We start from the raw sequence: 27682 nt of genomic DNA on the forward strand, positions 1-27682 counted from the left end.
GTCTTAATAATCAGGCTTGTGCTCCTGAGTTCATTATCAGCCTTAAAACTTACATTGAGCAGGAAATGCTGTAGCAGTAACTTGAGACACATTCACACTCCTACTGTACGTAACCTTGGGAGTGTGTAGAAGTCACAAAGCTGTATGTTCTTTGTAGTATGCATTCATTTAAGGGCAGCCAAGTCTCTTACACACATGCTAACAAGTACTGTAGACTGGCCAGGCAAGGACAGCGGAAGGACAGACAGAGGCAGACATCCATCTTGTAGCAGCAGTGCTCCCACGATGCTCCCACGAGCTGAAACCTGACTTGTTTTTTCTCAGGTGTATGTTCTACCAAGCAGAGAAACAGGCTCAGACCTTTCAGCACGTGCTTTGTTCTTTTTCTTGTTGCTCCATAAGGTCCCACCTTGAATGACAAGCCAGAAGCGAAAGCAGCCAATGTCCCAAAGGTGTCTGGGCTAGAGCGGAGCCGGGAACTGAGCACCGACGTGCCCTTCGCCCTGCCTATCCCCAGCCCCCAGCCAGTAGCTGCCGTTGTGACTTCTACTTCCTCAGCGCCCACATCGAGTGCCCGAGCAAGCCCACTGTTGAAGAAGGAGCCAGTGATTTCAGCACCAGCACCACCAAGGCTCACGCCTCAGCCACAGCCTCGGCCACAGTCACAACCTCAACCTCGGCCGCAGTCGCAGCCTCAGTTAATACCTGAGCTTCGGACCCAGCCTCCGAGTCACATCCCTCCGCCTCTCAACTACCAAGTGCATCACCAGGTGGCCCACAACGGACTCAATAATATCAGGTATGGGAAAGGGACACTCGTGTCATCTTGATGCAACTGACGGGGCGGTTGTTTCAAAAGGGATAGAAATTGCTGGGAGGCGAGATGAGTACTCTTACTGCCTGGGTGAGATGCTCCCTGTTGGTTATTGGGCTTTCTGTGCTGACTCCACAGGCCAGAATTTCCAGCAGTGGTGGATAGCTGCGTTTGAAACATGGTGATAAATGCTCTCTTTCTGGCAGAAAGGCATGTGTAGCTGTGGGCTAAAGTTCTTTCAGGTCTAGTTTCTAGTGGAGTTGTGCACTGTCTTGTCTGAGCCAGACAGTTCTTGCCTTAGAAATACAAGGAGGTTGGAGTTTGAGCAATTCCCTTGATTCACATTCAGAAAGACTTCTATTGAAGTAGAAGGTTTGTTCATGGTTATCACAGTTGTTTGATTCACCAACATCACAAGAGGGATCTCTATACCAGAAAATACTGCATCCCTTAGAACAGCTGAGAAATCTGCTTCAATCTGACTTGGTCAGATGTAGCAGGAGGCTTAGCTTCAGTGTTTAAATTGCCTCCGTCCGGTAAGTAGGATGGATGAAAATGGTACAAGAAAAGCGTTTAGCCAGTCAACTGGCATGTGCATAGTCTTTTTGTTGGTGCAGAAAACATGCCTTGCCTCCCAGTCAAGAACTAGGCTAGTTAAACAAGATGAAAAGCATAGTATTTGGCTGCATAAGGGTCAAAATATGAATACAGAGAGCTGCCATTAATGCGTTTCATGGTATCCTGCATACTTAAGCTCTCTTGTGGTTTTACCCTATAAATGCCACCCTACTATAAATGATTAATAATATTTCAAAATATTCAAGACATCTCAGAAGTTTAGATTGCAACAAGTATTGGTATTGTGGGAATTATGCTAAATAGTAACTGCAGCAATACTGTCTTCCACCCCACAAAACTTAAATCACTTGCAGTGGAGTAGTAAAAATAATAGAAAAAGATGTAAAATACAGGATTCTTATGGGAATACTTTATTAACATGGTATGTGTTTGCCTGCCTGTGTGAATATAGCTACACCGCATGCACAGCAGATACAGCTTGGTCCCAGAGACACTCACACTGTGGAACTCTGTGCACCCAGAGTAACAGAAAAAGGAATTAGAGTAATTGTGTCTTGTGACCACAAGGACGCACATGGCCACTGCAAGGTCTTCAGAGGCCAAATAAAGGTGCAAAATCCAGCTGCCTCTGTGGCCTCTATCAGTATCTCGTAGATAGCTCTGAGGATTGTAATTTGCTCAAGTACCAGAAGAAGCGTCGCTCCAGAGAGCCCAAGCCCTGTCCTGCCCTGTTGCACAAGTTCGTTAAGATGTGTTACTCTCTCCACTGCTATTAAAAAAAAAAAAAACATGAGATCCATGTTGCATAGTTGTGTTGTTTCTGGTAAAGTGTATTTCTCACACTGTTTCAACCTTGTATTGTAACACATTTTCTCTCTCTTTCTCTTTCTCTCTGTATCTCTCCCCCTTCTTCCCCCCCCCATCTTTTTCTCTCTGCAGCCGGAGCAGCAGTGCTAGCAGTGCAACAAGCATCAGCCTCCCGAAACACCTTCCCCTCTCCCCCCAGATTCCTCCGCACCATTCCTCCGGCCCAGCTCTGCCCCTCTCCATCTCTAATCTTGCTACCTCGCACTTCTCTCTCAGATCGCAGACCCAACACCAGCACCATCCGGCCATGTTCGCCACCCCACCCACGCTGCCACCTCCACCAGCGTTACCTACCAACAGCCTCGTGATACCAGGTCACCCTGCGGGTAGGTTCCCTTCTTCTTCCAGGGCTGATCTGCCGTGCATGCACTGGAGGGTGTTGAGAGATGGGCTGGCTGGTGGGCAGGGAAAATAAAGTGATGCAGACCCTTCCGCACGCAGTGTGCGCTGGAACTGTGAGAGTGCTCCTGAAACAGGTAGGAGACCTGGACATGCTTTACCAGATGAGAGATTGTAGAGACAGCACTGTAGCTTCCTATAAGAAGTCTTGGAAACAAATTATTGCCAAAAGAAGTCCTTTTCAGGGCATAAATTGTCTAGTGTGGCATTCCACAGTCTTCAGACATTTTTTAGATTAACAAAGGACTGATGCACGGTTCACCATTCTCCCCTTCTTCCTCCCCACTTGAATGAAAGCTGCTGCTGTTAGAACTGACTGGAAAAAAATGTTTCTAATCATCACAGAAGGTTGTTCTAACACACCACCTATCCACTGCTCTGATCCTTAGACAAGCAGGATCCTCTGCCTGCAACAGCACAGGCTGTCTGTGTGCCCATGGCCTTTCTGTCTGAGACACAGCGCAGTGGACAAGCTCTGCTGTTCAGATCTTCGCATCCTTTAAAAAAGCTTCTTTTGTTCGCCATGGCCTCCATTCTGTTGTCACTTCTGCCCTAAATGCCCTGTTTATAGCTTATCCATTAGCCTACAGCTGTCCCTGGAAGAGACCCTGGCAGCTGGAGACTTCCCTGCAACTTTCACTGGCTGGGGCCTCCTTTTGATCTGGCATTTGACTCCACAACTAACTCAGCAGGGATTAAACAGGACAAGCATTTTGCAAAAAACGCACCCTCTGTTTCCTGTGAAGCCAGTTAAAGGAATAAGGAGAGGGCAGATTTGCTGTGGAAAAATCTGATGGCCTTGCATCCCCATTTTTCTTCCTTCCAGGAGCTGAATAATGTCCCATTATTTATAACTGCTCCTTTAAAGGAGAGAAAAATGTGAATTGCTCCAAAGTGAGCTCTCAGAACGATGATAGACAAAAGTGCCGTGGGTTCCTAGCCAGAAGCAGGACCACATAGGCCAAAACTGCAGGCTTTCACAGGCCCTGGCACCATCTAGAATTTCAACCACATGGCTGGGAAGATGTTGGCAGCACTGTGGGAGACCTATTCATTACTTCCCCTATTTAAGGCAAAGGACTACTGTGATGGAGACTTTGAAAGTATTGCAAAAGGAAATAGCAATGTGCTCACTAAAAGCATGATATTGCAGTCACTGAAAGCAAGTATGTTTTCACCATTAACTTCAGGAGGTGCAAGATCAAGTGCCCTATTCACATTCAGCAGCTTGCCAGGAAACAGTAACAGTCTTGCTCCTACTAAAAGGATTTCTCCGGCAATTTAAGCAGGAGAAGCCTAAGTTAGTGGAGGGAAAGGTCTGGGCGTCTAACCCTGCAGACAGTGAAATGCCTCTTGTCTGCATTATGTGAAATGCCTGCAAACTGGCACATCATAAAATCGATACAGAGCACTGCATAGCCAGGAGCTTCTGTTGTCATCCACATAAAAGTTTCTTAAAAGCAACCAATATTGCTGAGCAGCCCTGAAGAGCTCGTATCCAACTTGCTGTGCCGTTCGAGTGCATGTGCGCTCTCAGTAAAAGCACCAGCTTAGAAAAACCATCAGAGAGGGTATGGCCCTTTGAAGTCTCCCTTTTGTCATCTTTTTCTCCCCTCTCTTTGGAGGAAAATGCACTTTTCCTTTAAATTTACTTTGGCACGCTTGTCACCGTTGCCGAGGAGCAGAGCCCAGGGCTCCTGCGTTCACTGATGGTACAGGTGTCTGAATAACAAGAATGCACTTCTGGTGGCATTTCTCTTTGAAACCTAAAGCTTATACAAGTAACTTAGGAGCAACCCTCATGTGGGCTGCTGCCCTCACTCAAGGGCACCACGGCTGGCCTGATGTAGGATACACAGAGGCAACCGCGGCCTTTGTGCCTTCTCTTCTGAGCACGAGGGTAGCTTGCAGCATCAGCAGGACTGGCCTTTCCCTGCCCTGCTCACCTCACGTGCACAGGCAGAGCAGTAGTGTTGGGGCGTTCAGAGGGCTGCTCCGTTACTCTGCTCCTGGTTGCAGTGTTACCTGGCCAGACCTGTGGGAGGAGGCGCCACTGCAGGCGTAAGAGCTTAGTTCTGATCCCAGCATCGCCCAGTCCATCACAAAGCTGGGTTATTTCTCGGCAGTCCCATCCTTACTGTGAAGCAGCCACTCCTCCAAGTGCCACACCGCTTCTCCAAACATCTCTGGGCCTTTTCTTTTCCTGACAAAAGCCAAAGCTGTGGTACAGGGCTATGGGCTGGAGCCAGCTGCAAATCTATCAGTCTGACTTTAAGTCTCTTAAAGAAATTGGATATCAGAGCACTTACAACTGCCAACTCGCTTTTCTCTCTCCCTCCAGAAAAGTGGATTATCTTGATGCTAACAGAAGGATTCAGTTTCTTTAAGTCATGCCAGATTTAAACGCATAAACACACACACACATGAAATCATATTCATATTCTCTAAAGAGGTTGAGTTTTGGACCTAAGTGCTCTCAGCCTATAGTTTTTTTTCTTGTTTGCTTGCTCCAAGGAGAACCCACTATAGACTCTTTTGCTCCAGTGCCTTGGCCTTCAGTATCACAAGTATATGTACTTTCTGCTTTTGTACTAATTATTCTAAAGATTGTAGCAGTACACAGTACCTGCTCTTAGCAGTACAGTTATTACTGCAAAGAAAATTACTTAAGCACCCAAGATTTGCTTTCAAAAGCGACTTTTAATAGGATATAGGCTTCTGAGTGGTAGTAGAGACCTTGAAATTCCCCATCAGAGCGCCTGTTTTTAAAGACCCTGACCATGCCACTTGAGGAAGTGGTTGATTTAGGCATCTCTAATGTTAATTTAAAAAAAAAAAAAAAAAGTAAAAGAAATGCCTGCAGAACATGAAATAAAACTTTAAAGCGCACGCATTCTTTTGCCCCTGTATATTCACTGCTGTAGCTTAAAAAGGGATGTTTGCACTAAAAAGTTCACAGAAGTCCAGTAGCAAGTAGGTCAGTGGGGAGTGGGTGTGTGTCATCCCCAGCTGATGGCACAGGGTGCTCTCAGCTCAGAAAACATCTGACACGCTGGGTGCCAATTCCTGTTTGAAGTTCTTAGGCAAAATCTAGGTGGATTTAATTGAGACCAGCAGACGTTTACGGCAAAGTGGACCTTTGTCCTTATTGTCTTCAGTCGCATCATTTCTAAAGTGCTGGTGCCTTCCACTGCCCTAAACCACATCCAGATTCAGTGCAAGTTGGTTCTTCCGGAGGATGATGCTGAGGAGAGGCCACATGTCGTATGGTGGAACATTTTGTTCTCTGCCGTCATTGCAACCTTCGTGAGATCTTGAGCCAGTTCAGTGTTTCTCCTCTTCCCACTGATTCCTCCTCTGTATAGGAGAAAACCCTGGAGGCAAAGAGAAAAAATGATAATTTGTAGCCTGTTAAAAATTGAGGAAAGGACTGTTTAGTGTTTAAAATCTCAAAAAAAGCTTACTTGCAAAGAAGGCTTCAATTTGTAGGGTGGATGGTGCTGGTCACTGTGTACATGTCCTGGGGCTGAGGAGGGTGAGGGTGGCACACTGCTGAGAAATGGCCATCTGAGCAGGTACTTTCCAGCCACCCAAATCCACGGTTATCCCACTGCGTTGTAGATCTTGTCAAAATTTTACCTGTTGAGCACATACACGTTAGAATGTAACACAGGTGCTAGGACTACCATCCATTTTCAGTGCACATGTATGCTTCTGTGTTGCAAACCTCCAAAGGAAACAGGTCAGTATATCCCATTTTAAAGCGAGACGTTGTCCTCGAGGGCGCTCCCCAGCATCTTGCTGGTGCGGGAAGGTCGGGCCACCGGGCCGGGAGACCAGAGCGCCGAGGTCAGCTCCCAGAGACGCCTCGGTGCCGGGGAGGAGGAGTAGCCCGTCGGGCGGGGGTAGCGGGGCCGCGGGCGGGATGTTTTCTGCTGTGATGACTCATGGTGTTCTCTCTTGTCTTTAGATACCAGCCTGTTGATATCATTCAACCAACCAATCATGTATTGCCAGCCTCATTCGGGGATTCTGATTGGTACTTTGTCACAGGCATCTCTCTTACCTCCACCAATGAGTCCTCACGTAGAAAACCACCACAGCATGACCTGCAGAAACAGGGAATGCCAGGTGAATATTGATTCTTTCTCCTCCGTCTTTGTGGTACTCACAGGCCCACGGGCCTCTGTGTCTTTTTTTTTTCTCTCTCTCTCTCCTCTAGATCACGAACTGCTCAGGCAAGAGCTGAACAACCGGTTTTTGGTTCAGAGTTCGGACCGGGCCGCTGCCTCACTTGGCCCGGTGCCGCTGCTGAGAGCGGAGTTTCACCAGCACCAACACACGCATCAGCACCAACACACCCACCAGCACACATTCACTCCTTTTCCATCCAGCTTGCCCCAGACGCCGCTCATGCCGCCCTCTGCACCTCCCATGGTGCGTACCCCAGCCCAAAATGTGAGGATAAGTAGAGCATCTCTGGTCAAAAAGCCTAACCCACTCTTGTCAAACAAAACGCAGTCCTCTTCATTTCAGCCAGGCGTGCTGTCCCTGCCCCTCCGACCCGGAGGCCTGGAGAGACTGGCCCAGCATTCTGAAGGGACCCTCTTTCCATCCAGAGCCTCCACAATGAGCCTCCAGGCCCCCCCACGCTGCTACCCATGAGCAGACACCGCACCCATGAGACAAGTCCAGAGCCCCTTCAGCTTCTCTTTTTGTGTGTCCTGCTGTGTGTTTCTATTGCCCCTTCCACAGAGCCAGGTGCTGTGACACACCAAAACACACTGACAAGGACACCGTGAGATTGGTGGCCTCCAGTCCCAAACGCAGACCCCACAACTGGTCGTGGTGGGGCAGACCGTACTGGCTTACCCAGTGCTCTCACCACAGTGCAGCATCTCATCCGATATGAGTTTTGTCCCTCTTCCTCCCAATTCCCTAATCTATATCAATTTTGGCATTTATTACTGGATAACACCAAGAAGCACTGATTTGTGTGTGGCTGGTTCTTTGGGAGAGATCCTCCTGCCCGTGTAATAGGTGCTAGCATTTGGCCATTGGGTTTGCATGTAACACAATGGGGCTTCGCTGCAGCTGTTACAAAATCGTTAGAGATCTACAAATGGATTTTGTCAGGACTTTAAAACGCACTCTCTTCCCATTCCTGGCAATTACTTGGTGAGATTGAAAGAACAAGATTCAGCCTTTTTTCCCCTCTCAGTTTCACAGCGTGTCCATAATGTAGAAGCAACTCTCTTCTGCTAAGGCGGGCAAAAGTGAGGAGTAACAGCAAAAGCAGCATTTGGGAAGAAATACCGAGAACTCAAGGAGCTTAATGTGTCTCACTTTTCTTTCCCACTGCTGACTGCCCGATGACATTCTTGGGCTGTAATCTGCTTAGCAGCCAGACAATTAAAAGTAATACCATCCACCCAAAATCCAGCCCCAGGTGTTTGCTCAATGTACTCGTGTGTAAACACCTTCCCTTCTTTTCTGGGTCTGTGTAAAAAAAATCTTGAAACTTCTCAGCAACCTCCTGTGTTATTTAAGAATCCTGATACCTGATCCTGCGAGCAGCTCCCTCCCCTCCCGCCCGTGCCCGTTGATGTCAGCCGTCATAGCAAAAACAGCTTGCAAGGCTCTTTTGTTAAATTTCGCTCACATCTTCTTATATTCCACTAGATCAGGTCTGCTAATCCCAACACCAGAGAAGAGTGTTGAAATTTACAGCTGCATGTGTTTGGTAATTTATGGTATTTACACTGGAGGGGACATGGCTCCAGTAATAACTGTAATTAATGAAATTACAAATCTACTCTCCTGCACATAGAGGAGAGTGAAACAGCGGCTGACTTGCCAAATAAGCAGCTTTTCGTGGGGTCCTACAGCTCCCTTCCCTGCCTTCTTCCCCGCGCTATCTGCCCCAGCAGAATGTACATACTGTTCAAAAACGCAATGTCTGTATGCTTTGGTTTCGCTTCCAGTGTGGTGCGGGACAAATGGTCATAAAAACAAACGCGGGGCGCAGGCTGCACACATGGAGGTCTTAAAGCCCCGTGTGGAACAGGAGAGGTTAACAGTCGGCTTTTCTCTGGGGCGCTCTCTCCTTTGCAGGGGAGAGGGAATATGTAGAGATTTGTGCATCTAAGGCACAGTTGTTTTCCAAACCATTTTGGCACTTGCAGGAACCCAGAAGAAGGGAATGAGTATTGGTTGCCCCACAGTAGGCATTGGGGTCTAATGGAGAACATTCCCTACCTTCTGGTCTGTGCTCTAGTTCAGTGCTGCAGGGGCACATCCCAGATGTGGGCCTGGAGCTGAGCTGGCCTGCATTGTGCTGCAGATATCCAGACGGCTCTTCACATCGTGCCTGCAAGCTGGGTTCTGCAGGGAGGCTCAGCAGCACCCGGCGCAGCCTGGGGGCTGCTGCTTTTCCATCTCCATTAGCTTTGGGAAATCAGTCAGCTCCCTGATGAGCGAGTGTGGAATACCCAGGCAGTTCTGCGCTGTCACATGCTGTACAAACGGGCCGTGATTATTTGTCTGTGTTGAAATCCTGATGTGTCCGCTGCCGCTGAAACCAAACTCACCTGTTGCCTTTTTTTCTCTTTTTCTTTCCAGTTTGACAAGTACGCTCCCAAATTAGACAACCCTTACTTTCGACATTCCAACGTGAGTGCTCACCTTCCTAGGTGGTGTCTTTGTTAATGGTTCTGCTTGCACTTCTGCTTGTTTGCGATCGATCGATAGTGGTTTGATTCATTCATTCCTAAAGCTCTTTTTCCGTCTTGGTTTAGTTTGGTTTTTTTTTTTAAGGTACAAAATTTTCTTTGGGCTTTTTTTTTTAATCTTTGTCTACTGCATTTTTGCTGCTGCGGCTCTACACTGCTGTGCCTGGGATGGCAGGGAATGCGCAGAAATTGCTAAATCAGTGGTCACTGCAGTATCTTTGCAGCTGGTGCTTCTCACAGTGCAGCAGCCTGGAGTGCATGGCTCTTTCTCAAGATTTTGCTCAGGTCACAGGAGTAAGTCAGACTGGTGGTTTCTTCCTGGTGCTCCCCACTGCTCCAAAGCACAAAACCTCTATGTTTTGGGACTTTTAAAACTGCTGTATGTGCTCAGGAGAGGCCTAAGCAAAACTTAACCCGACTTACACAACTACAAGGTGGTGTGCATGTTGCCTGTGGTTAGTGTGCAATGCAGCATCTTGTGGTTCTTTTTTTGCTTTGAAAATTAAAGCAGGTTACATTTCAAAACAGGGTCAATTTGTTTGCTGCTGCAGAAAAATGCAAAGTTAACCCAACAGTGAACATAAAACCCAAACTATTCACATTCCTCTAAAAACGGTGAATGCTCTGTGCTTCCTGCAATAGTCCACAAATTGTAAAGTCACACTTGTTCAGCACTATCTAGAAAATTCATCAGATAAGCGCATTTTCCAAGTTTTGGCTTTGCTCTTAAAAATTCTGAAAGCAAATTTAGTGTGTGTTTTCACTGTGGCACTCATTCAACACAGTACTATTTTTGTACGTGCCAGGCTTGGCACCTACCTCCATCATTGTTCAAGTTGTCCTGTGACATAAGCATCTCTCTTTCTTTTGTAGTTCTTTCCAACCTATCCTCCAGCAATGCCTGGAATGCCACCCATGCTTCCACATTCAGGTCCCTTTGGGTCACTTCAGGGAGCATTTCAACCGAAGGTACAAACTTCTTCTTCTGAAGGCTTTGTTCTTTTGCTGAGAGAGAAACTGTGTTCAGAGTCGTGTCTCTGGTGGTTTTGTAGCACATGATTTAACTAGCAGGAGTGCAGCACGGGGTTGGAAGTGATCACCCCGCAAACCTGTGAACATCCTCTGCACAAAGCAGCCAACACTTGAGCAGAACTTTTCCCTTGGCACTACAGATCGTTCCTTGGAAAAGGGTATAGCGGTTCGCTCGGGAGGTCAGCTCAAACTGAAGGAGAAGCATACAGTCAAATGCATTATTTGATTGAAATATTTACATATTTGATTGAAATAGACCAGTGAGTCCCAAATCATTTTATAAATGTAACGGTCTGAGATTGCAAAATATAAACTGTGTGTATTCCCAGAAAAAAGGAGTAATTGACTGTACAAGTGTGGGAACAATAGGGAGAGACTGCTGTAAGTGGGAAGAGCAATTTGAAGGAGCTGAATTTTTATTCCCAGCTCCGACACTGTCTGACCTTGGGCAAGTCGCTTAAATCTTCTGTTCCTCAGCTTCCTCATCTCTAAAGTTATCTTGCAGTGGGTTTCATAGGGGTTGATTAATGCCTGCAAGGTTCCTTGAGACAGTGTCTTTGAAAGGTGCACTGCAAGTGTAACGTGTCATTGCAGCTAGCACTGATCGGCATTTGGAGATGTTGCCGTGATAACTACCATTTTTGACAAATTCTGTGGTGTGCACTGCTTTTTTTTTTTCCCCTCCCAGACTTGTTCCCTTTATTAATTATTTTTAAATGCACAGAAACTGTTAAATCTCTCCAAACAAGACAGATGCATTATATTTATTACAGCATTTGTTTGAAAATGGAGCATTTACTCCATTTGCAAGGTGACATGTTCAACTGCCTAATATACTGTGATTTTAGATATTTCTTATCTTGAACTGCATTTCCATAGAGCTCTGTGACTGTGTTGGAAGACTTGAAGGACCAGCCCTGTAGCCAGGCTGTTTCTGTTTGCATTTGGAAGGTCATTTCCGTAACCAGACCAAGCAGGGCTGTGGGCTGTGCTTCCCTCAGCAGTCCAACTGACGTCAGTGGAAGTCAGCAATTAGCAGCTGCTGCAAATAAGGCCTCTTACAACCTTCCCACTTAATATTTGAAATGGAAACCGGAGTATTTTCTCAGTGCCCATGGAATCCCTTACATTATTTTATTTTCCGGATGCAATACAAATAGTAAAGTCTCTAAAACAACTTTTTCAAGAAGATTCTGTAGGTAGTGGCTGCAGCACAGGAAGGGAGCAATGGCATCTAAGCAGAGGGAGCGAGAGGGAGAGAACATAGCTTACCCCTTAATGGAGATTGTCTGCCAGCGTTAGTTGTTCCTGTTCTTGCAAGGGATGCCAAGGGCTCCCTATGGACCCCAAGTTTTCTTGTCTTCCCAAGAAAAGGAGCTGCACAAATAAGGTGGAATTGGCAAAATTTTGCTAACGTGAAGGTAGGGTTCAGTTTTGCCATAAGGCTGCTGTTAATGAGGAACTTCTGATGCACCAACAGCATGCTCGTCTGGTTTCCGTCTTCATTACAGAGCTCTATAGGTACCATCACAATGTTTAATACCATCAGACCAAAGGCAAGCAGTGCATAGCAAGAAAGAAAAAGCGAGCACAGACCCTTTCTTTACATTTTTAAACAGGTCTTAGTGCTGTATTACAACTACCTTTTAATCCATTTTAATGATAGATACATAGAACATACGCTAGCTTGAGTTTAAGCAGCACAAGGTCACGCTCTCGTGCCGTGGTTAATCACTGGCATCACTTGATCTCTGGACAGTGCCATGTTTACATGCAGCCTTAACATCTGAGGGGAAAAAAAAAAGAGGGATAGGTTGAAAAATGAATCTGCCACTTTGACACGTTATTTTCCAGTTTCCTAGAGGAGGCAGAGCTGAATTTCTGGGCAAAGCCACTCTGGTCATCGTTACTGCATCATTTTTCCATGCTTTCTCCCTCCCAAGCTGTTTGACTAAAGCCTTCATAATCACTACAGACCCGATGATTTGGTTTTGGCACGCTGATTCCTGCACTTCTTGCTTTCCAAAGCAGAGGTCTTGGTTTTGTTTTTCCCCTTGCCGTTTCAGTTGCCTACAGCTGTGCGTGTAAATCCACTGCACATAAATCCAGGCTGACGGTAAACTTCCCAGTGAGTTTCCCGAAGGCCATTTCTCACAAGCTAAGAACTTGAAAAGGTCAGAAGTATTCAGTTTACTTTGCTGGAGGAAGCATTCACATCTTTCTCCAGGGGACAAAGGGACAGGATGACACCACGCTATTAACATGTTGTGATCTTAAAGCTCTTGCCTGGATGATAGCTGTAACTGATTTGCCACCTTACATATACCTCAGCTGTCAGACAGGCCCTGGGAGCACCGATCTGCCTGGGGAGTTGGTTGACTTACCTACACGCACACCCGCCAGAACTCTCTTTTTAATGAGTCTGGAAGTTACGTAGCCTTAGACAAACTAAAATCTGTCTTTCCTCCCACACCCCTGATTTTACTCATTCCTCATACAGTTTGACTGTTTGAAATCTACTGTAATTTGACCTAAAAATGTGAGTGAAATAATCTCCTGGGGAATGAGGTTTAACCCCGCCGCACTCAGCTGTGTGGAGGCGCCAGGTGCAGTTGCTCTGGGAGCAGGAGGTGGATGAATGCCAGAGTGAGAAGACGAACGGGTTCTTGGGGATCATCTAGGACAGGGCAACAGGTGGGATCCGGAGGAGGAGGAACAGGGATTCATTCAATGAGGTGTTTAATTCTTGCTGGAAAATGATGGGATAAACAATGCAAAGCTAGAAAAGACCCACAAGCACCTTCTAAGGTTTCTCATTTTGCCTGTCGAAGCAAATAGGTGGGCTGTTGCCATCTTAGCCATCGTGTTATCTCACCCCATGGTCCAGTAGGTGCGATACGGGACTATCGGATGCTGGAGTTGTTCTGTTCCTGACTGCGATACTGGCTGCTGCCTGAAACGTGGAGGGAGTCAGTCCCCCTCCCTCATTCTCTCTCCTACTGCCTGCCTGTTTTGTCTAAAGAATAAGCTTGGGGGGCAGGGGCTGTCTCTTCCCATCCACTTGCATACTGCGTAGCACAATGGGGTTGTGATTTCGGTGGGGCTTAGGGGTGCTGCTGTAATACTGTTACTGCTGCTAAATAATAATAGATGACATGGTGGTTAAATGCTGTTGGCTGTCAGTAAGAGATAACATTTAGCACTAATGTAGCAATATGCGTGTTCAAAGCACAGTATAAACATGGACTAATTAACGCCGTTAACATCAGATAGAGATGTTAAATGTACCGCTGGTATGATACAGTATTATTCACGCTCTATTCTTGTCTTTCAGACTTCAAACCCTATTGATGTAGCAGGTAGACCAGGCACAGTCCACCATACGCTGCTGCAGAAGACTCCAGGGGTAAACAACAATATATAGTCTTCCTTTCAGCTTATCTGGATTTGCAGTAAACACAATGATTGCTCATTAAAAAAAAAAAGAGAGCAGCTGGTGAGCAAATTGGCCTTCTAGACTCTGAATGTGCAGTCGGGGCAGAAGTTGCTTTTTCTGGTGAGACAACACTAGCCTTCACCAGTCATGAATACAAAGCGGTGCATTGACTTCTTCAAACCAAGTCAGAGGGAAATGGGGCAGGAAACCCCTTCAAGGTCTTTCCCTTAAGCATTGCTTGGAGAGTAGTTTTATGCGCTCCATTTCAGAACGATTATAAGGTTCAGAAAAGCGCTGGCACTGTTCAGTTGCTGGCATGAAACTGTTTTGTTTATCATAAAATTCTGCTGAGTTTGGTGCAAGGAATGAAAGAGAAGTTTTAAGCCCCCTTTAAGCCTTTTAGGTTTCCCGTGTCACAGGGGACTTCTCTGGAACATTGCTTTCTAAATCCTTTTTATTTGTTCAGAGGAAGGAAGTTTCCCACCTTTCTGTATATTGGCTAGTTTTAGAGAGGCTGATTGTTTTATTTCTGCTTTTTCCGTAGGTGTCAGACCCTTATAGGCCTCCAGTAAGAGTAAGTAAGGTTTGTGGGGGATTTTATATACATATATATACACACACACTTCAAGTATTGTGCATGTGTTCTTGAGATTTAACATGTCCAGTAGAAAATTTCACGCTCGTCCTTTATTTAAAGCAAAATGTCATAGTTAGCTCTTAGCTGCTTCTGATTAATAACATTTAGGTTGAATCCCAACTTTATTTTGCATCCATTTATGTGCATTAGTAGTTCACAGTATGAAATAAGGGTCACAGAAATAAATGTCTGTGAGCATGGACAGACACTCCCCAGTGATCAGATTCATGGTGGCTTAGGTCAGTGTGTTTTATTTGTGCTTCTGATGTTCCACAGAAACACCCTACAGTGAGTACTGCAGCTCAGCTGAAAAACAGTACCTCGTTCAGCTGTGGCACCGTTCATCCCTGGTGATTGTTTGTCCGTACCCTTTTCCTCCCCGAATGCGAGTAGCCGTAATAACCACACACGACGTAGCCTGCAGCGCAGCAGGGATGAGTGAGCAGGGCTCTTCTCAGAAAGAGAGCTGTTAACTATGAGCTGCTTTCTCTTAAGCGTGGCATGCTGTTCTTTGCTGCCTTTTAGTTTGCTCTATGAAGGGGGAGTGCAAGTAGGAAAGAACGAGGCAGGGATCTCAGGTCTCCATGAGATGAGGAAGATATCCCCCATTCTTCCTGTTTATTTCCTTCTTAATTTAAACATCATCTGCTGCAGTACAGGAAAAAACGGTGATCACCTATTGTGCCTTTTTAGCAACCAGCCTTCCTCATTACTTCGCTGCTTGTTTGACAGTAAGGGAAGTGAAATGTTCGATCTGATGTAGGTTGCTAACGTATACATTAATCTAAATTCTTGTGCTTTCCATTGCAGAAACCCGGGAAGTGGTGTGCGGTTCATGTGCAGATCGCCTGGCAGATCTACCATCACCAGCAAAAGATAAAGGTAATTCAGACAGTTTCTGGAACAAAGCCAAGTCTTTTGGCTTACAAATTATATTTTAGTGAGTAATGAGCAGGAAGCAGTTACTGTTGGTTATTCTCAAGCTTGTCTGTATTGATTAACTAACGCTTTCAGTCCTTTAACATTTATTGTAGCAACTGTAAAGTTGATTCGAGGGCAGAGGAGGTGGGTTGAAGGGTAGCAAAATCAGCAGCAGATACGAAGTGCACTGCCAGAAAGAAGAAAGGGAGGAGGAGGGTAATTTTGTCCCACATCCATCTTTTTTACGGAGCATACATGTTTAATGTCATTTCCCTTCTGCCATTTCCCTCCTGTGGAATGTGGAGTGTTACCCCGTTCATAATGACATGACCAGTACGGTGAAGAACATGCTACAAAAGAGAGCAGGCGAGGAGGCTGAGGGTTGCTGTGTTAGCAGCTGTTGGGCTTTCTGCGCTGCAGTGCTGATGGGCGGAGGCAGAGGGGTAAAACTCAAGAGGTAACGAGATGTAGGTACGCTGGGGTGCTGTGGCAGGCAGAGGAGCTGATAGTGGGACTTCTGCAACGTTTTATTTTTTCACAGCTCCTGCTGTAGTTTTCTTGTCCCGTTAATGAAGGCTATTCGGTGCTTAAGTATGCACACTGTAATTAGAGCCTCTGCAAGTGGTGTATGTCCATTTTTTTAATAAGCAAGTGTATCATCTCTAAGCTGTTGAGAATTATATGACTTAAGTGCAGTTCTGACCATGCTCACTTCTAAAGGGGAAGGATAAAAATAGCCTCTGGAGGAGCCTCATAGTTTTCTTTATCCTTCGCCCCTTGCCTGCATACTGAGCTACACTAGCTGCAGGAAGGGCATAGTCTGGGAACATCTTTCTCTTTCCATCCTGGAGAAGCAAACCAGATGAGTCTGTCACCCAGCTCTCAAGACTTCTGTCAGCAGCTTTCCGCCCGCAGAATATTTTTTGTCAGGCCGAGAGCACGGACTGATGCTGGGGTGCAGCGCGCTCAGTGTATCGCATTGCACCACCGCTGTGTGTGCTGGGGGGCTGAGCGCTGGCTTCAGACCTCATTCGTGTGGATGAGGCGGGCAGCTGAGAGGCTGTGGAGCGAAATGGCCTTACAGATGCTGTCAGAGCATGGCTGCGGTACGTGACCAGAGACGCTGCTGTCACTCTCGCTAACTCTCCCTGGCAGGGCGAAGCAGGAGTACGCCTGAACTCCCTCTCTCTTTCTCCCATAAAGAAAAGGAAGTGTGTAATGAGATTGTTTTTATATCATTTGACAGCAAATGCAGCTGGATCCCCACAAGCTAGAGATAGGTGGTAAACTTGACCTGTTCAGCAGACCTCCCGCCCCTGGCGTGTTTCCAGGCTTCCATTATCCGCAGGATCTTGCCAGACCTCTGTTTTCTACCACAGGTAAGGGAAGGTCATCATTTGTTGCAAAAAAAAACTGTCAGTGTATGTAATGTATGTGTCTCTAGCTGCATATGCCTCAAAAATGGAAGCAGGCAAGATGGTTCATTGGGGTGTGGAGGCACGGGCAGCTGCTGTGACCTGGGCTTTCGGAGCCGTGGGGCTGGGCTGGGCTCTGCCACCGCCTCCAGCGCAGGGTCCTCTGCACGTCACCGAGCTGCAGCAGTTGGCTCTTACGTTCCTGTCTGTGCAGCTGGGTCTTACGTGTCCTGATTAGTAGGCTGTAGAGTGATCTAAAAAGGCAATTTTGACAAAACACTTGAAAATGTTTCCATTGCACAGGAAGTGGCCTCGGTCTCTTTCTTGCCTTTATATGTGCCATGCTATTCACCTCAGCTCCTCCACTCACCAAGTTTCTGTTTGTTTTCTCAAAACAAGGATATTTTGTAAAAGGAAGACTTCAATGACAGCATTGAAAATATCACAGAAGGTGTATGGGTGAAGTGCTTGGCTTTCAAATATAAAGTGCCCCGGTGTGTTATGCAGTCCAGCAATCTCTAAGGCTTAAAATGCATATTGAATTAAAAAAGAAACAAAAGAATTAAATACAGTTTACATTGATCAATGACTTTCCAATCTGTTGAAGAAGTAATTCCAATTAATGCAATTACCGAGGTGCAGTAGCGCTCTGTTCTTGCTGGCTCTGACCGTGGGAGACTGTGACTCTGACATTCTGGTTTGGGAGGTCTCTGGGAGTAGTCTTGTTGATTTCCATCTACCCAGTGTTGGGTTTGTCCTCTTCCCAGGGCTTAACTTTCCCCCTAGACTTCTTCAGATTTTCTCTCTGTTGTTTCAGATGCCAAAGTCTGCCTTCTGTATGTTAGTACTTGGCAACTAATGTGATTTCCTGTCCCAACTTTACCCTGGTTTTATGACACGATATTGCGCACTCATTCAGACTCGGTGCAGACATGGTCATATTCAGCCTCGGTTCAACCCTGTTGAGATGGATAAGGTTAGAACTGATACGAATTTTGTCCCAAACATGACAGAAAAGCAACAGAGGAGAATCAAGCTGAATCCTCTGTGAGAACTGGGTTTCCACTGCAGATGTCGGATAGCCTTCAGGAGCTCCAGCGGTGGTTCAGTTTGTCTTTACGCCCTTACCTGTCCATGGAAGTTCTTAACCATCAAATGCATGTTTCCACCACATACAATCACTGCCGATAGCAGCTGTACCTTGTAGGATGCTACCCTGTATTTTGGTCTCTGTAAAGCTACGTGGATAGTACAGGGCCAAGATATTTGTTGCACCTGCTTGCATCCATAAGCACAGCAGATTTACAAACCTCTGACTCTTTTCCTGCGGCGGCTGTTGCCTTATCGCTGTCTTCAGTCTGTCCTGTGTTGTCGTCACAAGGATCTCGTTTCGTGTATGGTTTTGCTGCTGAAGGCTGTACCGGGGCGTGTACCTGAACAGGCAGAGAGGCACCAGTCCAGTTGGTATCTTGAGCTTTTTCTCTTAAAGATGCAAGCGTGGCTTGCTTCTCCATTCATAAAAGCAAAAAGGGAAATAGTATGGAATAGGTACATTAAAGAAAGAAAATTAATAGAAAACTTTCACTGGAGATAAACAACCAACAGCAACTTGTCTGTGAGTATATTAATCACAAGAGCCATCACACGGTAAATCTAGGTAAAGAGTGCTATCAAAGTGAGCAAACATTGCAGCAGTAATATATAGATGAATAAATCTTTTACTCTGCAATATCCGAGGCATTCTTTTCACCTTATCGAACAAGCGTGCAGTTGATGTGAATCATTGGTTCTGCTGCATTGCCTGGTTACTGTGGGAGACATAAGTTATCTTAGGGCCACCTGTCTTCAGGACGGATGTTCAGCTGCCTGGCAGACACTATATTTAATAACTACCTGACAGCCTGCAATGCCGCTCCTGGCTTTCTCCAGAGGATTTTTTATTATCAGCCCATGTAGTTGAGTTTGTAAGCCGTCTCCTTTGAAGAAATCTCCCATCCATTATACACCTTCTGAAATCTTAAAGGATTAGAAAGATGACAGTCTCCATCCGTCTTGAAGCATTGAAGCAGTCAGAATGTTTATAGATAACTCCAGGTCTCGTTGCTGTGGTCTCTCTTAAGTTTCCTCAACTTATTTTCTGGCTGCTTAGGTTTGTGGTGCCCAAGCGGGTGAGGGACACGCAGCGCTGTCTCCCTCTCTGCTTTTATAGTCTGCTCGTGTTCTGGACACGAGTGCACTTTACAACGGCCGTCTGTCGTCAGGCTCTGTCACCAAGGAAGACCAGGTCAGGGACTGTTCAGGATGCAGTTTCTCTGTGCATATTGATTTCTTCCCTCCATTTTCGCTGTGACCTTCCATAGTGTTATCAGCACTGACGATGCATGGTGGAAACGTGCATTTGATGTGGCTTGGAGATGAGGGGCAGGAACTTACCAGGGCAGGTCTGCCACTGGTGGGAGTCATTCGTATGGGCCACAAGGCAGAAGTCTTTGTGGTGAAGGTGACAGGAGAGCTGCAGTGGCAGGTGGGAGGAGAAGGATCCTAATCCTCTTTTCTATAATGGAAAGTTATCACTGGAGAAAGCAGTGACTGGGTAAGGGAGCTGTTAGTGAAAAGCCCATGTTCATGCCCAGTATGGCTGCTGGTATTTCCTAGAGTTGACCTGTTATTCTTCCCGTTATTAAGGGAAATTAACCTCTTACCAACAAAATACATGAGACAAGAGCAGTGAAAAGCTTTATTTATGTGTTGGCCTGTTTTGCGCATGACTTAACATGTCCTCGGGGAAGTGCTGCTTCTGTCACTGTGTGGAATTACTAGTGTCTCGCAGAACGAGGCAGTTAATGCACAGGTATGGCAGGTCTTGCTTTCTGCAAGGGAGGGAGAAGCTGTGTTTGCATCCAGGCAGCATCTGAAAGTTATGGTAGCTGCTAATTCCGCTTTGTCTGCAGTAGTGGAAGTACTTGTCTTGTCTGCGTGATACGGGAGCCACAGAAACATTTTGGGACACACATCTGAAACATAAATATTCAAAAGTTGATTTCAGGTGCATCCCTAAAATTGTCTGTACTAATCTTAGGGAGCGAAAGCCAGGCCCATGAGATTGCCCAAGCACACTGTTGTTCGCAGGACACATGGGAGTCAGTGTTCCTCCACAAACCATGTGTCCCCGAGGCAAGTGACCCCAGTGCTTTTCCCACTGCGGTTACAAGCCCGTTCAGGTTGGTATGTGTCTGCCTGCAAAGGAAGCAAATCTCTCATTTTCTGCTCTGAAAGGAGAGCAGAATTTTCCGCATGAGCCTGGTCCACCTTGAAATACAGGGCAGACCAGCTTGTTCCAGTCCATTCTTGCCCCTTGCCCCAACCTAATGTGATGCTCAGCAGTGATGTTCCTTTCCCACGAGGTAGTGTGGCACCGTGGCGATGAGCAGTGTCTAGGAAGGGGGGAAAAAATTCCGCGGGGGAGCCTGTGGATGGAGAGACAGATGTGAGAGCGTAGATGGAGCTCCCATGGGAGAGGCATGATTGATGTTCCCTGCGTGTCTGTCATTAACTGGTGTTTCATATAGACTCTAATCAGTCACTTCCGAGCGCCTTCTGTCTGGGCCTGTAACCTGGGCTGACCCTCTTTAATGTAAACACAGAATAATGACTGAAATGCCAGACAAAGAGATTCATTTCCTCGTTACTACAGGTGAGCGGCAGCACTCGGGGCGAGGTCTCCTCCTGCCTCCTAGTGCCCGCAGACTCCTTCAAAGGGCACCTGGAGAAATCCCACCTGTAGCTCGCTCAGCTCGTGGTTGGGGTCTTCCCCTGCCTTCGCTATGTTTAAATCTGGTTCATGCCTTTGCATCTGTTTCTGGAATGTGATGGCAGGACCTCTGTGTATGCAAGCAGTCACCTGCCACTGAACTGAAAAGGGACCTTGTTCTCACAGGTGCGACACATCCAGCCACCACCCCGTTTGGTCCTTCACCTCACCACAGCAGTTTCCTGCCCACTAACCACTTGGCAGGTAAGTGTAAGTAAGCCCTGCCCTCACCTTTCTGCCTCTGACCCATCCCGGGCTCGCTAGTGTGGTCCTGCCTTGAGGCTCCATAGCACTAGGGGAGGGAGAGGCTTAAACTGTCCCAGGAACCAGAAGCTAGCCAGCTTCTCACCCACCCAGCTTCCCAGCACATCCCCTCTGCTCTCCTGCCCCATCCCTGGAAGTGTCCAAGGCCAGGCTGGATGAGGCTTGGAGCAACCTGGTCTAGTGGAAGGTGTCCCTGGCCATGGCAGGGGGGTTGGAACTGGATGGGCTTTAAGGTCCCTTCCAACCCAAACCGTTTGATGACTGTATGCTTCCTCCGAAGGAGCGGGGCAGGATGCGCAGACCCTCTCCTGCAGGAGATGAGGGCACTGCAGAGCAGGCAGGTCTGTCGCTGCTGGGACAGTGCACAGGAGCTGAAATGTCACCTGTAGAGCCTTTCTGTGCTGCTCAGTGTGCCCAGAAAAATGGGGGAAATTTATGCCAAGGTACCTCAGACAAGCCACAGCTTAAAACGGGTTCGTCCCATACTGTTTCCCACCTGTGAAAGTCCTTGGCTAGGTTCTGTATTAAGTTCAGCGAGCAGTTCCTGGCAAATAGCTGTTCTGCACATTGTGCCAGCCTTTCCGTTTCCTAATTGGCAGTAAGTAGAGCCGGATTTTCTCAAATTTCCTCATTTTATAAACCCACAAGCAGCTCATTGCCAATTAATGTTCAAGCTCTGTTGATTAATGTTTTAGTAACACTCATCCAGTCAGAAAATGTGGCATGGCACATGACCTAGTAGACTTTTTTTTTTGTTACAAAAACCCAGATTTACATCAATTCCCGAACATTCTGTCAAAATTAACTTACCTCTACAGAGTCACTCCACTACTTCTATCGAAGGGGAAGGGCAAGAACAGCTATTTAAAAATAAGGAAATAAGCAAATAGCTGTTTGCTTAAAGATCCAAGCTATTTGTGCTGCTTGCCTTGGTATTTTAAATATAAGGATATCTGTGAGGAAGTGGAGACATGTAACATGGCAAGTTAAAGACTTTAAAGGGACAGTCAAAAAGCCAGTGAGGGTAAAGAGCTGTTTAGAGATGACCAGTAGGAAGGAAAAGAAGTACACTGGTAGGATTTAGCCCATAGCCATCTCTGAAGTGCAGGATCCTGAGTCAGGCTCTGTCTGCTCAGAGAGGAGCCTCTGCTGATGACGGGTGCCGTTAATTAAAAAAGAAAGGCAGGATTTATAGAAGACAAGTGCCAATAGCCACATAGTCAGACACTTAACTAGGAAAGGCAAGATTCATCTTTTGCCTGGAAGGGTACAAACCTCCCATCCCTTTGTTGTAGTAGCTCTTAAGGCTGTGCTGCCACTTCACCACCACCGGAGCCAAGGACGCTACTGTGGGAGAGGGTTTTAGCACAAGCAGGCCGATGTCCGTCGGTGTAAGGGCGGATGTCGGTAGCACTTAGCTGAGGGCTGTCTCTGCACTATTACAAAGAGGGTAGAATGTTGCATACGGCAACGAGCGAGGGATGCAGCCCCTCAGCATGCTCCCCGAGGAGCCTGCTGAGGCTCTTCGTCCAAGGCAATTGCAATGCTTCTACTAGTAGTACTGATACAGGAGAGTTACAGCTCAGCAGCAGCCACCCTAATTTCAGGTATTAGACCTTAATTTCTAGCTCCCCTCTGACTGGCATACAAAAGTTTATTACAGCACCTGTTTGCAGAGTGAGCACTGAATCCCTTCTCCATTTTAACATGATGGGAATTTTCTGTGCAAAGAACCTTGCAATGAGAAGGATCAGCTTAAAGTCTGGCCTAATCCTACTTGGATTCAGACCGTTAAGAAGGGGAGGGGTGCGTTTCATTCTCCAACATTCTTGGCTAAATGCCTGCTAAATCCCTGTTTGCCTTTCCAGATCCATTTAGCAGGTCAAGCACCTTCAGCGGCCTTGGGAACTTAGGCAGCAATGCCTTTGGAGGATTAGGCAGTCATGCTCTGAGTAAGTACTGGCTGGGTTACTGCAGACAAACATCCCTTCCAGAAAAGCCACATGCTAATATTTACAGCAGCTGGTGGTAGTTTTTAAAGAAGTTTAATTCCTAACCTCCATTCTCCTATCTGAAAACACTGCACCTAAGATTTCCAGGTCTCTGCGGTGGGAGCTTTTCTGCATGTCACAGACATCACTAGCTGTGCTCTGTGCCTCCTCGCTGCTGAAGGTTGGTACCTTGTGTGCTTTAGGGGTGCTTGAGCTGCAAGACCCCACTGAGCTCTGGGACCCCATGGGCATCTAAAGTAACACCCTTCAACGGCGAAGATGCATCGTGGAACAGCTATTGATACTTCTCCTAATTCAGCGTGTAGACTTCCTCTGTAACCGCGGTCTGAAGTTTGAATTACCTGTCTAAAACGATTTTACTTCAAAAACATGTTACCTGTAGGCAAGACATGCTTGAGAGCCACACATAAAAGAGCATGCTTTTGCATCTCATGGAGCAACAGGAATCAGCTGAAGATTGATGGAGGAAATCAAGTGACTGTTCTGAAAAGCCTACAGCCAAGCTCTGTTCTTACACACACACACACGCTACCAAATAGTCTGGTTTCTTTAACAGAAAGTCCCTGAATCCTCAGCTGCAGGCAGCTGATTGCTTGTAACTACCCACAGATTAAAGTTTCTGCCAGTGAGAGGAGCTGAGGAAAAATATTGCTTTTGTGCTGGAACCTGTGCTGGGGTGGGGGGAGAAGAGGAGCTGGGCATTTTCAGTCATCTCTGAGTTACTCAGATGTATAGTTAGCGCTTCCTCCACCAACAGCCTTAAAAGTGCTGGTGGATCTTACACCCAGTGTTGGAGGTGTCTGTGTCCACCTGCGAGTAGCTCCCCCTCACCATTAGCTCCACACTGAACAGTCTTGAAAGGACAGTTCTGGTTGTGATTAGCATTGTGAAAAATGTGTATGTGATTATTTGGTGTGAATTATTTTTAACTCTTCCTCCCCCTGCTGTTATTCTAGCTCACAACAACATTTTTACTCACAAAGATGGCCCAAACCTGCAGAATTTCAATAACCCCCACGAGCCATGGAATAGACTCCATCGGACCCCACCGTCCTTCCCAACACCTCCGCAGTGGCCCAAGCCCACCGATTCTGAGCGAAGCTCCTCAGTGACAAACCATGACAGAGACAGAGAGCGGGAGCGAGAGCCCGAGAAGAGGGATCTTTCTCTGAGTAAAGACGACAGAGACAAGGAGAGGTGAGCAGGCTGTGCTTTTGAGCACTTCCTTCTGGGCCTATTTTTCCTCTATATTTTATCTCATTTTCCCGATCATAAAATAATCTTTATGGCAAAATATTTCTTGCCTTTGAGGCAGCTGATAGACGTCTCCCTCAGATAATCACAGGTACTAGCCACACAAAAAAACCCAACCTCCTTGCCTTTTAGGATTTGTCCTCTGGATGGTAAGCCGGTCCCTGCTAGTAGGTTAATAAAAAGCACCAGGCTGAGGAAATGAGCATGTCGCTGTGTTTTCAGGGTACACTTGGCTGTTTTCAACGCAACTGCTTTAGGATTGCTGCATGTTCTGAAATCGCGAAGGTGGCATTGTGATGGGTCCTTTGGAGACAGTCACAGTGCTCATTAATGTACAGATATGCTGATGAATTCAAACATTAGCTGGACATTAACGAGATAAAAATGCAAATGCCTGTATCTGGAGCAGTGTGCCTGAATCCATTAGCAAACCCGATTTTAAAAAATCGCCTTGTAGACAAACCCGTATTAACGGTGACAGGGCTTGTATCACCTGGGCGATAGGTACTTCATTAGCTTCCAGTTGTAGGATTTTGAAGCTGTAAAGCCCTTTATGTTTCAGAGCCCGGTGGTCTCCAACAGGCTACGTCTTTGTAGGCCGTAGCAGCCTGGAAGCCTTAGATGTGTGTATTTGACTAGTGATAGGGGGTTCATAGTTTGCCTGGAGTGCTTTTAATGAGCTCTTCAGGCAGTGCCTGTGAACAAGATTATGTGGAAGCAATAGGCTGAAAATCATCTCTCTTTAAATGTTAAATTGTCTGACACCCTTGCGTGGATAGTCATTCAGATGGAAGCTCCCTCCTTGGCTTTAGCGTAATTCATTTGCAAACCAAGGTTACTTTACTCTCCAGAGCCTTCACACAGGGGTTAACGTCTCCATTACATTTCTATTAATTCAGCTTAAGCTGTCCCCAGCATCCCTGCTCGGGCATGGGTTTAATAAACCACATCCTTGACCAGCAATCAGGGCTGCCGCAGAGGAAGAAATCTGGGTTAGCAAATGTAATCATAAGGGATAAATACAGAACTCCCCAGAACACCTCCAGCTTTCAGCACTCAGGTCTTGCAGCTCTTGAAAGCAAACCTGGCGTAAAATTCAGGCGTCAGTAAGCCTCTCCCCTGCGTAATGCAGTTCTCCATCCCACCATCATGCTTTGCATTTAAAGTGTCTCTCATTCCCAGCAGAGTGCTTTTGGAAGGTGAGCATTGCTTACGCCCCTCGTTGAGGGGTGGGAGTAACCCTGACTGACTGGCTTGCTCAGGGGTAGAGGTGCAGTTAGAACCGTAAACCCCATTCTCATGACCTTGTCAGCAGACCCCTTGTTCCTCACAGCAGATCCTCTTGAAACGGAGGTCGGTCACTTAGTTTCATGGCCCATTCAGGGAGGTTTTTCCTTAAGCACCTTGCATACCTGCCAACGCTGCCACCAACAAACACCCTCCCGCAGCTCCTTAGGAGAATGGGCATCGTTATGGCTGCTCCCGGTCAACCCCGCTGTCCTGTCGAGGACCTGCGTCCATTCCTGTAGGCTTCTGGTTGGTACCTCTGCATCCATATTTTAGGAAAGGAACCTGAAGTAAGACTGTTACAGCCAGGAAAATCATTGTCTGGCAGAAGGATGTCTGTGTAAACACACAGTAAGAGTCTTTTTTAAAAAAAAAAAAAGCTGTATAGAATTATTCTTAAAAAAAATTTCTCAGTGAAGTGACCATTCTTTTAAGGTAAATACACTGTTTTTTCAAATGCATCCCCAATTTAGTCCCCAACTTTGCGGACATTCAGCGTTTTTCTGTATAGTCTGTGAAGGAAGGTGGCACGTCTCCTGTAGAGTCGCATCACAGCTATAGCTGGTGCTAGCAGAGCTTTTCAGGTGCTTTCTGAGCCTCCTGGAATTACACAGCTGGACACGGCACCGTGCATGTCCAGCATCGCATATGTGTTTGGTCACACAAAACCAAGCATGTCCCTTCTCTCTTTTTACAGAGACCTCATGGATAAAAACAGACATTCAAACAGATCCTCCCCGGCATCGGCTCCAGTGACACATCAGATAAGCAATCTCATCCGCAGCAACAGCCAGACCTCCAGCGATCCCATCCGGCAGGTCAGCCTCGGGGAAAGGGAAAGGTCCAAAGAACCCGAGCGAGAGCACCCTGACCGGCTGAGAGAGCCGCCCATCGCAGAACACAAGATTAAGGAGAGCCGTTCTCCGGTGAAGGAAACGCCAAGCCATGATAAGAGACCCCCTGAGGACAACACCAAGCCAGTAATCCAGTCCGTATCCCCGTACAGCAAACCTGCACTAAGTGAGAGCTTGAAGCTTACCAACCTGATGAGCAAGGACATGGAGAGAAAGACAGAGCTTCCCAGCGATCTCCAGAAGATTAAGAATGACATCAAAGTCAAGGAGGAGAGGAAGGAAGACAGTGATGTGCTGGTGGTAGGGTCTGAGCCGTCGCAGCACTCCCGATCAGTGGAGCATCCCCCACCGCCCACTTTGCATGGATTATCATTGCCTCACTCGATGGCTGCCTCCATGCCCCTCTCCATGGGCAGCGTGCACCAGATGAACAACATGAATGTGCTGGACCGCAGCAGGATGATGACCCCGCTCATAGGCATGAATCCTTTGTCAGGTAGAGAGAGGCTGCCACATCCCGGATTTTCTTGGGACCCCATGAGGGACCCATTGCGAGATGCCTACCGGAGCTTAGACCTGCACCGTCGAATGGACTTCCAGCTCCGAACGGATCCCATCCATAGGTTCCCTACCACCTCTGGATTTTACGACCACGAGCGTTCTTATAGAGACAGGGAGCCACACGACTATAACCACGAGAACCTTCTTGAAGCCCGCCGAGAGCAGGAGCGGTTGCGGCAAGTGGAGGAAAGAGAGCGCTTGCACTTACGGGAAGAACTTGAGCGTGCCAGAATGCACCACTTGCACTCGTCCCCCATCGAAAGTCACCTGGCACACGTGCCATCCTTCATGCCTCATCTAAGCGGGATGCATTACCCCAGACTGAGTCCATCCACTGCCATGCACAACGGGATCTTGAACAGGAACCCGCCAACTGCAGCGCTGAGCGCCCCACCGCCCCTCGTACCCGCGAGCAGCACCAGACCTGCCTCCCCACGCAGGACTACTCCACTCACAAACTCAGAGTCCAGGGACTATTCCCCCTCTAGGAACCCCAAAGAAGTAGAGGCACGATAGTCCCCAACATTGAATTTTAAACTTGCCTGTACATAAAACAACCAACCAACAACGACAAAAAAATAACAAACAGGAAAACAGAAAAAAAAAAGAAACAAAAAACAAACCTTTTACAAAATGCACTGCTGTAAACTTTTTTTTTTTAATGTAAAATTTGTAGAAGTTAAGCACATTTCCATAAATAACGGGGTCGGGGATGCAGACTTTCCAACAAGAAGGTTGCTGAGAATGGGAATTTAATATATAGGTATTGATTTTTGGTTTTGGTTTTTGTTTCTGTGCTAAAAAAAAA

The 27682-nt window shown here is 46.8% G+C and overlaps 1 protein-coding gene across 1 annotated transcript; it reads left to right on the forward strand.

The window, feature by feature from the left end:
• Window positions 1–402: 402 nt before the first annotated feature.
• Window positions 403–27682, forward strand: LOC104507314 (autism susceptibility gene 2 protein-like; the record flags this gene model as incomplete). The annotated part of the gene is made up of 13 exons (XM_010148550.1): window positions 403–799; window positions 2333–2586; window positions 6882–7117; window positions 9281–9331; window positions 10264–10359; window positions 13757–13828; window positions 14403–14441; window positions 15306–15377; window positions 16663–16795; window positions 20769–20846; window positions 22775–22858; window positions 23875–24115; window positions 26157–27682. Coding segments are annotated over 13 exons (2987 nt in total), but the record flags the coding sequence as incomplete, so codon positions are not given.

Source organism: Eurypyga helias, unplaced genomic scaffold, assembly GCF_000690775.1.
Source record: "Eurypyga helias isolate BGI_N326 unplaced genomic scaffold, ASM69077v1 scaffold17293, whole genome shotgun sequence".
Taxonomy (NCBI): domain Eukaryota; kingdom Metazoa; phylum Chordata; class Aves; order Eurypygiformes; family Eurypygidae; genus Eurypyga; species Eurypyga helias.